Here is a 16,316-nt window from a genome sequence, read left to right as displayed (position 1 = left end):
AAGAGAACCCAGTTAAACAAATGAGACAAAAATATTATACTTGGTCATTTATTTATTGAGGAAAATGATCCAGTATTACATATCTGTGAGTGGCAAAAGTATGTGAACCTCTAGGATTAGCAGTTAATTTGAAGGTGAAATTAGAGTCAGGTGTTTTCAATCAATGGGATGACAATCAGGTGTGAGTGGGCACCCTGTTTTATTTAAAGAACAGGAATCTATCAAAGTCTGATCTTCACAACCCATGTTTGTGGAAGTGTATCATGGCACGAACAAAGGAGATTTCTGAGGACCTCAGAAAAAGCGTTGTTGATGCTCATCAGGCTGGAAAAGGTTATAAAACCATCTCTAAAGAGTTTGGACTCCACCAATCCACAGTCAGACAGATTGTGTACAAATGGAGGAAATTCAAGACCATTGTTACCCTCCCCAGGAGTGGTCGACCAACAAAGATCACTCCAAGAGCAAGGCGCATAATAATTGGCAAGGTCACAAAGGACCCCAGGGTAACTTCTAAGCAACTGAAGGCCTCTCTCACATTGGCTAATGTTAATGTTCATGAGTCCACCATCAGGAGAACACTGAACAACAATGGTGTGCATGGCAGGGTTGCAAGGAGAAAGCCACTGCTCTCCAAAAAGAACATTGCTGCTTGTCTGCAGTTTGCTAAAGATCGCATGGACAAGCCAGAAGGCTATTGGAAAAATATTTTGTGGATGGATGAGACCAAAATAGAACTTTTTGGTTTAAATGAGAAGCGTTATATTTGGAGAAAGGAAAACACTGCATTCCAGCATAAGAACCTTATCCCATCTGTGAAACATGGTGGTGGTAGTGTCATGGTTTGGGCCTGTTTCGCTGCATCTGGGCCAGGACGGCTTGCCATCATTGATGGAACAATGAATTCTGAATTATACCAGCGAATTCTAAAGGAAAATATCAGGACATCTGTCCATGAACTGAATCTCAAGAGAAGGTGGGTCATGCAGCAAGACAACAACCTAAGCACACAAGTCGTTCTACCAAAGAATGGTTAAAGAAGAATAAAGTCAATGTTTTGGAATGGCCAAGTCAAAGTCCTGACCTTAATCCAATGGAAATGTTGTGGAAGGACCTGAAGCGAGCAGTTCATGTGAGGAAACCCACCAACATCCCAGAGTTGAAGCTGTTCTGTACGGAGGAACGGGCTAAAATTCCTCCAAGCCGGTGTGCAGGACTGATCAACAGTTACCGCAAACGTTTAGTTGCAGTTATTGCTGCACAAGGGGGTCACACCAGATACTGAAAGCAAAGGTTCACTTACTTTTGCCACGCACAGATATGTAATATTGGATCATTTTCCTCAATAAATAAATGACCAACTATAATATTTTTGTCTCATTTGTTTAACTGGGTTCTCTTTATCTACTTTTAGGACTTGTGTGAAAATCTGATGATGTTTTAGGCCATATTTATGCAGAAATATAGAAAATTCTAAAGGGTTCACAAACTTTCAAGCACCAGTGTATTCAGCGGATAGCTGGAGAAATTTGTGATTGACTTGATATTTGAGTAAAATTTGAAACAATTGCAAAAAAAAAGACAAAAGACAGGCAGAGAAGAACAGAGGTACAATGACAAAGGAAAAGAAAGAGCCTGAAAGCGAGGTTTGTTCCATGAATTAACATACTGATCATTGTTTGTCGAATTGTGTCATGAATGTGAAGGTAGCTTTGTATATTTTGTGTTTTTGTGATTGTCAGTCAGATCAATTTTACTGATAAAAACCCCCAAAACAAAAGAAAACCCCACCATGTATCTGAAAGGAAAGTAAAACTGATCACTATTTTGGCTACAACAAGGGCAACGTCATACAAAAAAAAAAAATTAAAAAGGAAGGTATTAATGTAAATAAAGCTGTACCTTGTCTGCTGTAGGTTTGTGGCGAGCGGGACGGCGTGTAGCGGCCGTAACCGCCCAGTGAACTGTTCGAGCTGGGGCTGGAGGGTCGTCTCTGACGGGGGGATTTTTCCCCATCTCCCTAAAAACAAGGGCAGGTATATACCGTACACTCAAAATCATTCTCATCACACTAAAAACATTGACATAACAATAAACGGGACAAAATATGAATTTAAATCATCTCACTCATATATTCTAAACCTAAGACAGATACACTCATGGGCCACTTTATTAGGAACACTCATTCCCTTGACAGCAGCACGATGCATCGAATCATCCAGATACAAATCGAGAGCTTCAGTTAAATATTCACAATGTTCAAACATCAGAACGGGGAAAAATTGTGATCTCACAGTGAAGTGTGACTTTCTTTCTTTCTTTCTTTCTTTCTTTCTTTCTTTCTTTCTTTCTTTCTTTCTTTCACTGTGGTATGGGTGTTGGTTCGAGCCAGATGAGTATGAGGTTTGAGTATTTCAGAAGCTGCTGATCTCCTCCTGGGGTTTTCACACACAACAGTCTCTAGAGTTTACACAGAATGGTGCGGAAAACAAAAAACATCCATCGAGTGAGTGAGAAAGCGACAGTTCTGTGGGTGGAAAGTAAACAAACGCCTTGTTGATAAGAGAGATCAGAAAATGGACAGATTTGAGGTGGTTCGAGCTTTTTTTTTCCCCCAGGAAGGATATAGCAAGTCATATATAATAATAATAAGCGGCTAGAGATGAGATGAGATGATAATAATAAGTTAAATTTATATAGCGCCTTTCTCAAAACCCAAGGTCGCTTTACAATTATAGGGAGAAAAAAAAAAAAGTCCACCAAATAGAGGTCAGGATGTCATTCCAGTGGTGTAGCAGCCACAGTCCCACCAAAAGGCGCATGAAACCAAGTCCCACACGGCCAGCACAACCGCCGCGCCGCTGCCAGGCAACATCACTCGCGACACCGCGCCATGGATCCACAAAGCGAGTACAGACGCACCGCCACACAGAGTGCTGGTGTGTCCCAAACCACCTACACAGTTGCTGCGATGCCACCGAGCAGCATCACTCGAAACATCACGCCAAGCACTAAAGCACTGCTGTACAGAGTGCTGGACAACCACGATGTTAAAATGAGCAACGAGCTCACTGCAGTCCATAGCGAGGAGCACAGGCATCACCCACGGCGAACCAAGGCCTGGAGGGAACCAACGCCCAAAACTGGGTCCAGAGCTACACCACAACTGGCGGACAAAACACTCAAACAAAAACAAACATCAAACTACACACACACTAACTAACTACAACCCCGATTCCAAACAAGTTGGGACAAAGTACAAATTGTAAATAAAAACGGAATGCAATGATGTGGACGTTTCAAAATTCCATATTTTATTCAGAATAGAACATAGATGACATATCAAATGTTTAAACTGAGAAAATGTATCATTTAAAGAGAAAAATTAGGTGATTTTAAATTTCATGACAACAACACATCTCAAAAAAGTTGGGACAAGGCCATGTTTCCCACTGTGAGACATCCCCTTTTCTCTTTACAACAGTCTGTAAACGTCTGGGGACTGAGGAGACAAGTTGCTCAAGTTTAGGGATAGGAATGTTAACCCATTCTTGTCTAATGTAGGATTCTAGTTGCTCAACTGTCTTAGGTCTTTTTTGTCGTATCTTCCGTTTTATGATGCGCCAAATGTTTTCTATGGGTGAAAGATCTGGACTGCAGGCTGGCCAGTTCAGTACCCGGACCCTTCTTCTACGCAGCCATGATGCTGTAATTGATGCAGTATGTGGTTTGGCATTGTCATGTTGGAAAATGCAAGGTCTTCCCTGAAAGAGACGTCGTCTGGATGGGAGCATATGTTGCTCTAGAACCTGGATATACCTTTCAGCATTGATGGTGTCTTTCCAGATGTGTAAGCTGCCCATGCCACACGCACTAATGCAACCCCATACTATCAGAGATGCAGGCTTCTGAACTGAGCGCTGATAACAACTTGGGTCGTCCTTCTCCTCTTTAGTCTGAATGACACTGCGTCCCTGATTTCCATAAAGAACTTCACATTTTGATTCGTCTGACCATAGAACAGTTTTCCACTTTGCCACAGTCCATTTTAAATGAGCCTTGGCCCAGAGAAGACGTCTGCGCTTCTGGATCGTGTTTAGATACGGCTTCTTCTTTGAACTATAGAGTTTTAGCTGGCAACGGCGGATGGCACGGTGAATTGTGTTCACAGATAATGTTCTCTGGAAATATTCCTGAGCCCATTTTGTGATTTCCAATACAGAAGCATGCCTGTATGTGATGCAGTGCCGTCTAAGGGCCCGAAGATCACGGGCACCCAGTATGGTTTTCCGGCCTTGACCCTTACGCACAGAGATTCTTCCAGATTCTCTGAATCTTTTGATGATATTATGCACTGTAGATGATGATATGTTCAAACTCTCTGCAATTTTACACTGTCGAACTCCTTTCTGATATTGCTCCACTATTTGTCGGTGCAGAATTAGGGGGATTGGTGATCCTCTTCCCATCTTTACTTCTGAGAGCCGCTGCCACTCCAAGATGCTCTTTTTATACCCAGTCATGTTAATGACCTATTGCAAATTGACCTAATGAGTTGCAATTTGGTCCTCCAGCTGTTCCTTTTTTGTACCTTTAACTTTTCCAGCCTCTTATTGCCCCTGTCCCAACTTTTTTGAGATGTGTTGCTGTCATGAAATTTCAAATGAGCCAATATTTGGCATGAAATTTCAAAATATCTCACTTTCGACATTTGATATGTTGTCTATGTTCTATTGTGAATACAATATCAGTTTTTGAGATTTGTAAATTATTGCATTCCGTTTTTATTTACAATTTGTACTTTGTCCCAACTTTTTTGGAATCGGGGTTGTAAATAAATAAATATATATATAAATAAAAAGCTAATAAAAATAATAATCACACTTTACAACTGTGGTGAGCAGAAAAGCATCTCAGCATGCAACAGAAAAAGAGAACACCACACTGAGTTCCAGTCCTGTGAAGAACAGGGATCTTAGAATCAACAAGTTCCTATTAAAGTGGCCGGTGAGTGTACCGTAAATCACAGTCGTTACGGACTGCCTGAATGAAAGACAGAATGAAAATTCAACCCTGTGATAAACGATTACAGCAGTGGCAGTGTGCATCGTGTGCGGGTGGCCCATCAGGTGAGCTGTACCGTACCTCTGTCGGAGTCGGAGTGAGGAACTGCGGGGACTGCGAATGGAAAAAGCAGCGGAGTGAGATGAGGTTATGCAGCGGAATTCATGACGTTAAATCAAATTAGCATGACTTGGGTAAGAAGAAAATAAGAAGCATGACCTTGTTAATGAGGCTTTAACAAGTTTGAAAGTTAAATTTCAAATATCAGATGCTGATATTTGCTCATATTTCAGCACATGGGATCAGAATGAAATCGCTTCTAATTTGAGGTAAAATTTCACCTGTTCTTAAGATCACATGCTGCACTGAGTTATGACATTTTACTTATAAACATACGTAACGTCTCACGATCGTTTATATCTGACCCATGGCGTCACCCTAGGCCATATGCAAATGTATGCAAATGAGTATATTGCAGCATCCAATTGCCATTACGAATTTTATACTTCCTTGTTAAACTACACTACATGCAGTAATTTACCAAATATTATTCCGCTCGGGCGGCACGGTGGTGTAGTGGTTAGCGCTGTCGCCTCACAGCAAGAAGGTCCTGGGTTCGAGCCCCGTGGCCGGTGAGGGCCTTTCTGTGCGGAGTTTGCATGTTCTCCCCGTGTCCGCGTGGGTTTCCTCCGGGTGCTCCGGTTTCCCCCACAGTCCAAAGACATGCAGGTTAGGTTAACTGGTGACTCTAAATTGAGCGTAGGTGTGAATGTGAGTGTGAATGGTTGTCTATGTGTCAGCCCTGTGATGACCTGGCGACTTGTCCAGGGTGTACCCCGCCTTTCGCCCGTAGTCAGCTGGGATAGGCTCCAGCTTGCCTGCGACCCTGTAGAACAGGATAAAGCGGCTAGAGATAATGAGATGAGATTATTCCGCTCATGTGTCCATACGGTCGATGATCTGTTGCCATGGCGTGGCGTCCGTCATCCACAATTCAGTTAAATCGTATCTCCTCTGTCCGTTCTCCACAGATTTCTGTTCCAGTTGTTTTGTTTGAAAGAACTCATCACTCCGCACAAAACTTAGTCGTTGTTTTGTCAAATTTTTTGCTAACGAGTTACTAATTAGGCCAAATTAACAAATTTTCCAGGCCTCTGACTAGTCTGATTTCTCATCCGATTCCAGTTCTGATCGATGTTTTGGGTCGATCTTCCCTCGAGGAACAAAACTTGGTTGTTTGCTTGTTTGTTGATTTTCCTGTTGTAAACAATTTGCTTATTTTCAGTTAAATCGTGTCTCCTCCCTCAGTTCTCGATGGATTTCAGTTCTGATTGTTTTATTACTACTGTTGACCTTTAAAGCACTGAATGGTCTCGCTCCACAGTACCTGAGAGAACTTCTGCTCCTCTATGACCCGCCACGCCTACTTAGATCAAAAGGTGAAAGGCTATCTGCTGGTACCTCGTATAGTGAAGGCTATATCAGGGGGCGGAGCCTTTTCTTACAAAGCCCCACAGTTATGGAACAGCCTTCCAAGTAGTGTTCGGGAATCAAACACAGTCTCAGCGTTTAAGTCTCGGCTGAAAACAGATCTGTTTAGTTGGTGTTTATGAGGTAAAGGAGTAGATCTGGAGGATCCTCAGACAGAGTGTTTTGGTAAACTGGGATGTACCGTATGGATGCTGTCAGTCCCCACTCGCTCGCTCACTCGAGTTTGTTGACAGTGTAGTGGCTGCTGCTTTATGTCCCGGGGCCCCTCATGCCTGTGTTACCTTCTGGCTCTGCCTTTTTAGTTATGCTGTCATAGTTAGTTGCCGGAGTCCCTGCTTGTACTCAGCGCAATATGTATACTGTTCCTACTTATTCAGGTGACACTGGGCATACCTAACAACCTGTGTTTTCTCCCTCCCCAAAATCTGTCCCTCTGAGTTACATGTCGGTCCTGGGATCGAGATGCTGAACCTCTTCTGCTCCTCGGACCTGCCTGATCCATCCTGGTGCCCTGTGTCTGGTTGGAGTCTCATCGCATCGCTCCTGTGGAGGACGGCCCCATGTGGACAGTTGGGTGTCGCGCCTGGAGGACGCTCTGGACTCTTACAGTAATGCTTTTGTGGCTGGGGACTGCAGTTGACTTGCTGACTTTGGGACTGCGGTTGTCGTGAACAGTTTTGCGCTCGGGTTTCCGTCGATGAGGGTTTATAGCATCAACGAAACTGACTTCATATTAAAACTGTTAATGTTATAGTCATGCTGTCTGTTGTTGCCCAAATGAGGATGGGTTCCCTTTTGAGTCTGGTTCCTCCCGAGGTTTCTTCCTCATGTCGTCTGAGGGAGTTTTTCCTTGCCACCGTAGCCACAGGCTTGCTCATTGGGGATAGATTAGGGATAAAATTAGCTCATGTTTTAAGTCGTTCAAATTCTGTAAATCTGCTTTGCGACAATGTTTATTGTTAAAAGCGCCATACAAATAAACTTGACTTATTTGAAAGAACTCGACTTTCTGCACGACACTTGGTCGTTGTATTGTCAATTTTTTGCGAACAAATTAGTCATTAGGTCACTTAACACATTTCCTTCTGACTAGAATTGTATCTCCTCTCATTTATCATGCGATTTCAGTTCTGATCGATGTTTTGGGTCGATCTTCTTCCCTGGAGGAACAAAATTTAGTCCTTTGTTGATTTTCCTGTTGTAAACAGTTTGTCGTGGAGGTTGGTTCTCTCTCTCACATTGTCACAATTCAGTTCTGTTGATGTTTTAGTCGTCATGGTGGTTTTGATGGCAGGACAGATGAGCAACTACATCCTTGACGTTCTGGTTTAGGTGATTATAATATGTTAATGATATGCTACTGTCAAATCATAAACAGTAACGCAGCATCATAATGAAATTTCATGACATTTATTAGAGCGTGAAGGCTGACTCGAGCGCCATGTTGTTATTTTATGACGCTAACTAGCTTGTGACAGCATGGAATATTAAGACGGTAAGTTTAACATGACAATGTCTTGCCATAACCTGTACATAACATCACTGACGGCATGTTTTATGACACTGGATTCAATTTCAGAGTTTCCTTTATTTCTTTAAAAAAAAAAAAGATAACGCATAATTAGGGATATGCATACAATTCTGTTTCTCTTTCCCTTTTATTTGAACAAATAAAAATAGTGTATCATGAATATCAAACATGAAATCCCTGATCTGTGATGTGCCAATGGTTTTTAAGACTTTCTAAAATAGGCGTGCACCAAACCATTTTTTCACACCATGCTTGAGTATGAGTGTATGTTTTTTTTCTTTTGCGACGTCTCTACAGCAATAACGAAATGAGTAAACTACTTAGCGTTAATCAGTCAGACATACACGTCAAGTTATACGGTTTCCCTGTATTTTGTACGGGAAAATGCAATTTTTTGGCTAATACGGCGTACACTGATTCTCATACGGGAAAATTACATTTTGTATCAGAGATTTTTTCCGTTACTCCGAGAAAATTTTCTTAGCATCCACTGTTTATGTTTTCAAACACGCATGCCCAATGAAACGGAACTATTTTCGATTTATGTGGTTTTATAGTTGCACGTGGTTTTCTCGGTTATTTAAGCCCATCGGCTCGGACTGCCCAGACTGCTGTGACGGCTGCAGAAGTTACGTTCTGCCAATTTCTTGTGGAACACAACATCCCCCCGACTGTGGCAGACCATTTTTTGCAGCTATCGAAAAAAAATGTTTCCCGATTCAAAGACTGCAAAGGTAAGCATTTGTGTTTTTTTTTTTAGTTTTTACTGTTTGCATGTAGGAAAGCTTCCTCCATTATGATGATAATTTAGGGAAGCGATACTGGGAGTCGCCGTTTATACAACGGCAACTGTAGTTACCCGGCGATTTCTGGTTTCGCTTGCCTAAACGTTTTAATTGCTGATAGACGTTATATGTAGACACGGATGACCAACACTCGTTACTACCATCAGTCGTCAGTAAACTGGAAAAGTACTGAATGAAGAGTAATGGTGGTAACGACCGTCGGCAACCTGTCTCTAATACCCTGTCCACACTAGGGATTTTGTACCGATACGAAACTACTTTCGTACCGCAACACCTGTCCACACTAGCAACTATACCGGTACTGTAGCGGTGTAACTGTATCGGTACGAAACCCACAAATGTATAGGTTTCGTACCGGTACAGTATCGGTACTGTAGCGCTTCGCTGTAGTGTGGACAGATGAAGCGGTTCTGTATCGATACAAATATAATGCGCAAGCGCAATGAACCATTCCTACGTCTTCCGGGTTATTCATACAATACAATACGCACGCGTTTTCCAGCTGTAAATAAAACGTCAAAATGGCTCAAAACGACCGTGGAGCTACATGGAGCAAAGAAAGGGGGAGGGAGGGAGGGGGAAAGAGGGAGGAAGAAGAGGGGAAAAGGGAGAGAAAGGGAGGGGAAGAGAAGGGAAGAGGGAGAAAGTGAGGGGGGAGAAAGGGAGATTCGTTTTCTTTGTTTCTTTCTCAACTGCCTCGCGCATTTTATACGATTCGACTGAATAAATGACCACCAGAAATACAGACTGTACATTGACAACAAAAAGCACACACACGTTGTTTCATCCGCCATATTCTCGGAAGGAAGTTACTCGGTAACCACGGAAACATTTTGCGCACGCGCATTTCAACTACCGTGAAAGAAAACCGCAAACATTTCTCGCTAGTGTGGACAGATGCACTAAACTGTACCGGTATACTTTGTATCGATACAGTTATACCACTATCGTACCGGTATAAGTGTGAACACAGCATAAAATGTGTAGTCGGGGATGGAAGCAATTCAACACCATCTACATGTTTGCCGTGCTTTGATTTTCTTTTATTGACCAGGAAAATAATAGGTGTATATTGGGGAAAGGTATTCGATGTAAAAACTGCTCTGGGTGTTGCCAGGTTTCCAATGCCGAAACAACTTTTTACTGCTTTGCTGCGCCTCCCACAGAGCGATGCAGATAGTGAGAGGGCTTTTTCATTGGTTAGGAAAATTCATCCTGAGGACAGAAAAAATACGGCTGCAGACACATGAACTGCATATCTGCAAATTAAAATGAAGTGTGATGAGGAGCTACAACTGCGACCCAAGCAGTGAGATTATACGGTAGCTCGTGCCAAATCTGCAACATCTTTGTACAGCAAAGACCACTCCAAAAAGGAATAAGATTTAAATTCGTTATAAATTACTGGGAAGATTTTCAATTTTGGCGGCACGGTGGTGTAGTGGTTAGCGCTGTCGCCTCACAGCAAGAAGGTCCTGGGTTCGAGCCCCGGGGCCGGCGAGGGCCCTTCTGTGTGGAGTTTGCATGTTCTCCCCGTGTCCGCGTGGGTTTCCTCCGGGTGCTCCGGTTTCCCCCACAGTCCAAAGACATGCAGGTTAGGTTAACTGGTGACTCTAAATTGAGCGTAGGTGTGAATGTGAGTGTGAATGGTTGTCTGTGTCTATGTGTCAGCCCTGTGATGACCTGGCGACTTGTCCAGGGTGTACCCCGCCTTTCGCCCGTAGTCAGCTGGGATAGGCTCCAGCTTGCCTGCGACCCTGTAGAAGGATAAAGCGGCTAGAGATAATGAGATGAGATGAGATGAGATTTTCAATTTTACTTCATAATTTATGAATATTTTCACTTCTCCTTGTTTACGTGGTTCGGTCATCTTTAGTTGGATCGAACACTGCTTGTGGTGTCGACACTTTTTTCTCAAATGGAACTTTTACTAACCTTCATTTCCTGTTTGACATGATTATATATAATTTATTACATCTAACCTACTATTTTAATGAACACGCCTACTTACAGTGGTGCTTGAAAGTTTGTGAACCCTTTAGAATTTTCTATATTTCTGCATAAATATGACCTAAAACATCATCAGATTTTCACACAAGTCCTAAAAGTAGATAAAGAGAACCCAGTTAAACAAATGAGACAAAAATATACTTGGTCATTTATTTATTGAGGAAAATGATCCAATATTACATATCTGTGAGTGGCAAAAGTATGTGACCCTTTGCTTTCAGTATCTGGTGTGACCCCCTTGTGCAGCAATAACTGCAACTAAACGTTTGCGGTAACTGTTGATCAGTCCTGCACACCGGCTTGGAGGAATTTTAGCCCGTTCCTCCGTACAGAACAGCTTCAACTCTGGGATGTTGGTGGGTTTCCTCACATGAACTGCTCACTTCAGGTCCTTCCACAACATTTCCATTGGATTAAGGTCAGGACTTTTACTTGGCCATTCCAAAACATTCACTTTATTCTTCTTTAACCATTCTTTGGTAGAACGACTTGTGTGCTTAGGGTCGTTGTCTTGCTGCATGACCCACCTTCTCTTGAGATTCAGTTCATGGACAGATGTCCTGACATTTTCCTTTAGAATTCGCTGGTATAATTCAGAATTCATTGTTCCATCAATGATGGCAAGCCGTCCTGGCCCAGATGCAGCAAAACAGGCCCAAACCATGATACTACCACCACCACGTTTCACAGATGGGATAAGGTTCTTATGCTGGAATGCAGTGTTTTCCTTTCTCCAAACATAACGCTTCTCATTTAAACCAAAAAGTTCTATTTTGGTCTCATCCATCCACAAAACATTTTTCCAATAGCCTTCTGGCTTGTCCACGTGATCTTTAGCAAACTGCAGACGAGCAGCAATGTTCTTTTTGGAGAGCAGTGGCTTTCTCCTTGCAACTCTATCATGCACACCACTGTTGTTCAGTGTTCTCCTGATGGTGGATTCATGAACATTAGCCAATGTGAGAGAGGCCTTCAGTTGCTTAGAAGTTACCCTGGGGTCCTTTGTGACCTTGCAGACTATTACACGTCTTGCTCTTGGAGTGATCTTTGTCGGTCGACCACTCCTAGGGAGAGTAACAATGGTCTTGAATTTCCTCCATTTGTACACAATCTGTCTGACTGTGGATTGGTGGAGTCCAAACTCTTTAGAGATGGTTTTGTAACCTTTTCCAACCTGATGAGCACCGACAACACTTTTTCTGAGGTCCTCAGAAATCTCCTTTGTTCGTGCCATGATACACTTCCACAAACGTGTTGTGAAGATCAGACTTTGATAGATCCCTGTTCTTTAAATAAAACAGGGTGCCCACTCACACCTGATTGTCATCCCATTGATTGAAAACACCTGACTCTAATTTCACCTTCAAATTAACGGCTAATCCTAGAGGTTCACATACTTTTGCCACTCACAGATATGTAATATTGGATCATCTCATCTCATTATCTGTAGCCGCTTTATCCTGTTCTACAGGGTCGCAGGCAAGCTGGAGCCTATCCCAGCTGACTACGGGCGAAAGGCGGGGTACACCCTGGACAAGTCGCCAGGTCATCACAGGGCTGACACATAGACACAGACAACCATTCACACTCACATTCACACCTACGCTCAATTTAGAGTCACCAGTTAACCTAACCTGCATGTCTTTGGACTGTGGGGGAAACCGGAGCACCCGGAGGAAACCCACGCAGACACGGGGAGAACATGCAAACTCCGCACAGAAAGGCCCTCACCGGCCACGGGGCTCGAACCCGGACCTTCTTGCTGTGAGGCGACGGCGCTAACCACTACACCACCGTGCCGCCCTAATATTGGATCATTTTCCTCAATAAATAAATGATCAAGTATAATATTTTTGTCTCATTTGTTTAACTGGGTTCTCTTTATCTACTTTTAGGACTTGTGTGAAAATCTGACAATGTTTTAGGTCATATTTATGCAGAAATATAGAAAATTCTAAAGGGTTCACAAACTTTCAAGCACCACTGTAGTACTGCTGTTATATTTCCAGTAATTTTCTTTGGTGGAATGTAATATTGTCAGTGATGTCAATACGTGTCAAATAGAACTTTGTGTAATTTTTATGAACTATTTAATATTAATACATTTTATTTGCAAAATTTACATCAATAATTCTGGTATTACTGATACAATGTATATTAAATAATTAAGTTTATAGTTCAGTCATTCTCTTTAGTAGATAATTGATTACTTGACTGGACATATAGTCCTTTTTAATTCAGTTGTTTTCTCTGGGATCTAAAATTTCTTTTTATTCAGTCCATGCTTATTTGAACTTGATGCAGTATGATAAATATGCCTATTACAATAGGAGTGTATAATGTGGAATAAAACAATCGGTGCTTTGGATGATATATTGGAATTTTTTTCTCATGTATCAGGGCTCAAGGGAAAAGTACAGATTTTGTAAGGGCATGGGTAACTAAAGGTTGGCATGTATGGTCAGAGTTGTGAAGGAACATTGCTTTGGCTCTGTTTAAATTTCCTCATGTTCATGTTCAGAGGCCAGGATTTCCTGAACAACATGATGGAATGTGATGACGTATTAAAGGTGACACCTTTATTATACCCCTTTCCCACAAGTCGACACACTTCCCCGAGATCTTAATGAAATGTCTGTGATGGTTTGAAAGTTAAATTTCAAATATCAGATGCTGATATTTGCTCATTTTTTATGGAATCAATTTTGTGCCAAAATGTTCATACCATACTTTTGAAATATCAAACAAAAACGACAAATCAAAATACAAAAAAAGAAAAAAAAGTCAATTTTTTTTAGACTGGCAAACAAATTATTCGTGTAATCGTGCAAAATATCAGTCTATTACTCTTCAGAAACCTTTTATTTTTGTTCCGCGTCTTTCTCAGTTTTGTTTGACGTAATTTATTTTGGTTGCGATTCCAGCTTTCTCGTTTGCGCTCCCTGACTTTTTGCTTGCAGTTTTGGCACAAACTTCACGTGTGGGCGGGCTGTCCAGGAATGCATTCCCATTGGCTAACTTGTGTTTGACTGACAGCTACGCTCAGCCATTCCCCCGGAGGCTGTTGCGGCCATTTCCTACTCGGATTCTGGCGGACTGTTTGACGAGTGAGCGATCCATTGACGGTAAACAAGGATCGAATGGACTTCAGTGGCGACTATGATATTGAATTAATTCAATAAAGTGTAAATTCAATATCATAGTCGCCACTGAAGTCCATTCGATCCTTGTTTACCGTCAATGGATCGCTCACTCGTCAAACAGTCCGCCAGAATCCGAGTAGGGAATGGCTGAGCGTAGCTGTCAGTCAAACACAAGTTAGCCAATGGGAATGCATTCCTGGACAGCCCACCCACACGTGAAGTTTGTACCAAAACTGCAAGCAAAAAGTCAGGGAGCGCAAACGAGAAAGCTGGAATCGCAACCAAAATAAATTATGTCAAACAAAACTGAGAAAGACGCGGAACAAAAATAAAAGGTTTCTGAAGAGTAATAGACTGATATTTTGCACGATTACACGAATAATGTTTGCCAGTCTAAAAAAAAATTGACTTTTTTTTCTTTTTTTGTATTTTGATTTGTCGTTTTTGTTTGATATTTCAAAAGTATTGGATGAACATTTTGGCACAAGATTGATTCCATAATTTTTCAGCACATGGGATCAGAATGAAATCGCTTCTAATTTGAGGTAAAATTTCACCTGTTCTTAAGATCACATGCTGCACTGAGTTATGACATTTTACTTATAAACATACGTAACGTCTTACGATCGTTTATATCTGACTATAGCGTCACCCTAGGCCATATGCAAATGTATATGTTGTAGCAACCAATTACCATTAAGAATTTTATACTTCCTTGTTAAACTACACTACATGCAGTAATTTATCAAATATTATTCCACTCATGTGTCCATAAGGCTGATGAGCAGGTGCCATGGCGTGGCGTCCGTCGTCAACAATTCAGTTAAATCGTATCTCCTCCGTCGATTCTCTACAGATTTCTGATCCAATTGTTTTGTTTGTGTTGTTTCGGTCAAAATACCATGAAGGTAAAGCACCACAGCTCCGCCTCCCCCGTCTAAAAACGGCTGAGTTGATGAACGGACTGTTCCTTTAAACGATAATGAGCCACTGCTCGCCCTGCCCCCATTTTCCAACAGCCAATAAGGCTTCATGAATATTCATTCAGTTTGCACTCAAGTCATGAGTGGAGATCCTCACATGAGGGGGCGGTATTATTCTAATGACCTCCACTTGTGACATCACAAGTGGAGCCGAATCTGAAGCCTCTTTTCTGAAAGAGGTCAAACAAAAGAAACTGACTGTGCGTCTTATTTCAGAGTTTGTGGCTTGGTAGACTCCAGATACCCAACTGTATGTGCACAAGCAGTCCGCTTTAAGTTAAATTTTAACAAAATACACGATATTTTTTGAGTAACTAAACAATGAAATCAGTTAAAATCATTAATACTGTCACGTTACTGTAACCTCAGCAGTAAAACATGATAGAACTTGTTTGAATTATTGATAATTCATATCTATCATGAGGTCTTAGCATGTGAGAGTTAAACGTAAATTTTGCTAAGCAAGCTAAATCATTCTTTCAGAGTCATCTAAAAGCATCATCTTTAGAACTCCTTAAAATGACTCAGAAAGGGCAGACACACAGTCAGGAAAAGAAAATCACAAAAGGAGGAACATACAAGCCGAAGTGACGCAGATGATAAAAGCTCTGAACCCAGAGACCTTCAGTAAGCACACTGAGGAACGGTTAATATGCAGATGACGAGACCAAACCCTTTCCCGAGTGTGAGATATGTCTGAACCTGGCTTTCTCATGGAAGGAGGGAGCCAGTTTTTGGAAAACGAAACACGAAAACCTGCAAGTCATAAAACCACACAAGGCAGGTTTGTGCAGATTAGAACAGCAATCCAAGCTGAGAAGGAAGAAAACTTTGCTCAAGAAGCAAGCGATTAAACTTAACATTAAACTGCTTAACATCTCCAGAGGGTCGTAATTTAGGTACGGTAGAAGGGGTTCAGGTGTTTGGGAAACTCTGACTAATGCTGGGATTAGACCACAATATATTTTTGTCATTCGTGATGGTCACTGTGTCAGATTAGACGATCACAGATTAATCACAGTGCCGTGAATTCTTGCCGTGTCTGAGTCGGGAGTCTGGTAACACTACAAGCTTGACTCCAACCAAACATTGTTCATGTCCTTGCCTGGCGTCAGGGTGGGGTGTGTGTCAAGAAATCATCAATCATGGCTATCAAGGAACACGTCATAGGAGTCGTCGAACTAGGTGAGAAAATATAAACGATTCTGACCTGCCGGACTTTTTGTCAAAGGACCACATCGCTGTTCTTCAGTTATGTCACACTACAAGGCCTGTACCGTACGTCGTT

General features: G+C 41.9%; 1 protein-coding gene across 11 annotated transcripts in view; it reads right to left on the bottom strand.

Moving 5' to 3' along the window:
* ablim2 (actin binding LIM protein family, member 2) overlaps positions 1 to 16,316 on the bottom strand; it is a 206,316-nt gene that overhangs the window by 39,494 nt on the left and 150,506 nt on the right. For 8 of the 11 annotated variants that reach the window (XR_009656406.1, XR_009656402.1, XR_009656411.1 and 5 more), the window contains 2 exons: positions 5,146 to 5,178; positions 1,903 to 2,020 (listed from right to left, as the gene is read on the bottom strand). Coding sequence is in view for 1 of the 11 variants with exons in the window: in XM_060939188.1 (XP_060795171.1) it covers positions 1,903 to 2,020; positions 5,146 to 5,178 (151 nt within the window). In the remaining 10 variants the exon portion in view is untranslated. The remainder of the gene's footprint in view (positions 1 to 1,902; positions 2,021 to 5,145; positions 5,179 to 16,316) is intronic. The other 3 variants (XR_009656403.1, XR_009656407.1, XR_009656410.1) reach the window with 1 other exon arrangement.

The sequence above is a fragment of the Neoarius graeffei genome, chromosome 14 (assembly GCF_027579695.1).
Source record: "Neoarius graeffei isolate fNeoGra1 chromosome 14, fNeoGra1.pri, whole genome shotgun sequence".
In the NCBI taxonomy this organism is placed as follows: domain Eukaryota; kingdom Metazoa; phylum Chordata; class Actinopteri; order Siluriformes; family Ariidae; genus Neoarius; species Neoarius graeffei.
This window is presented reverse-complemented; position numbering and strand designations above follow the sequence as displayed.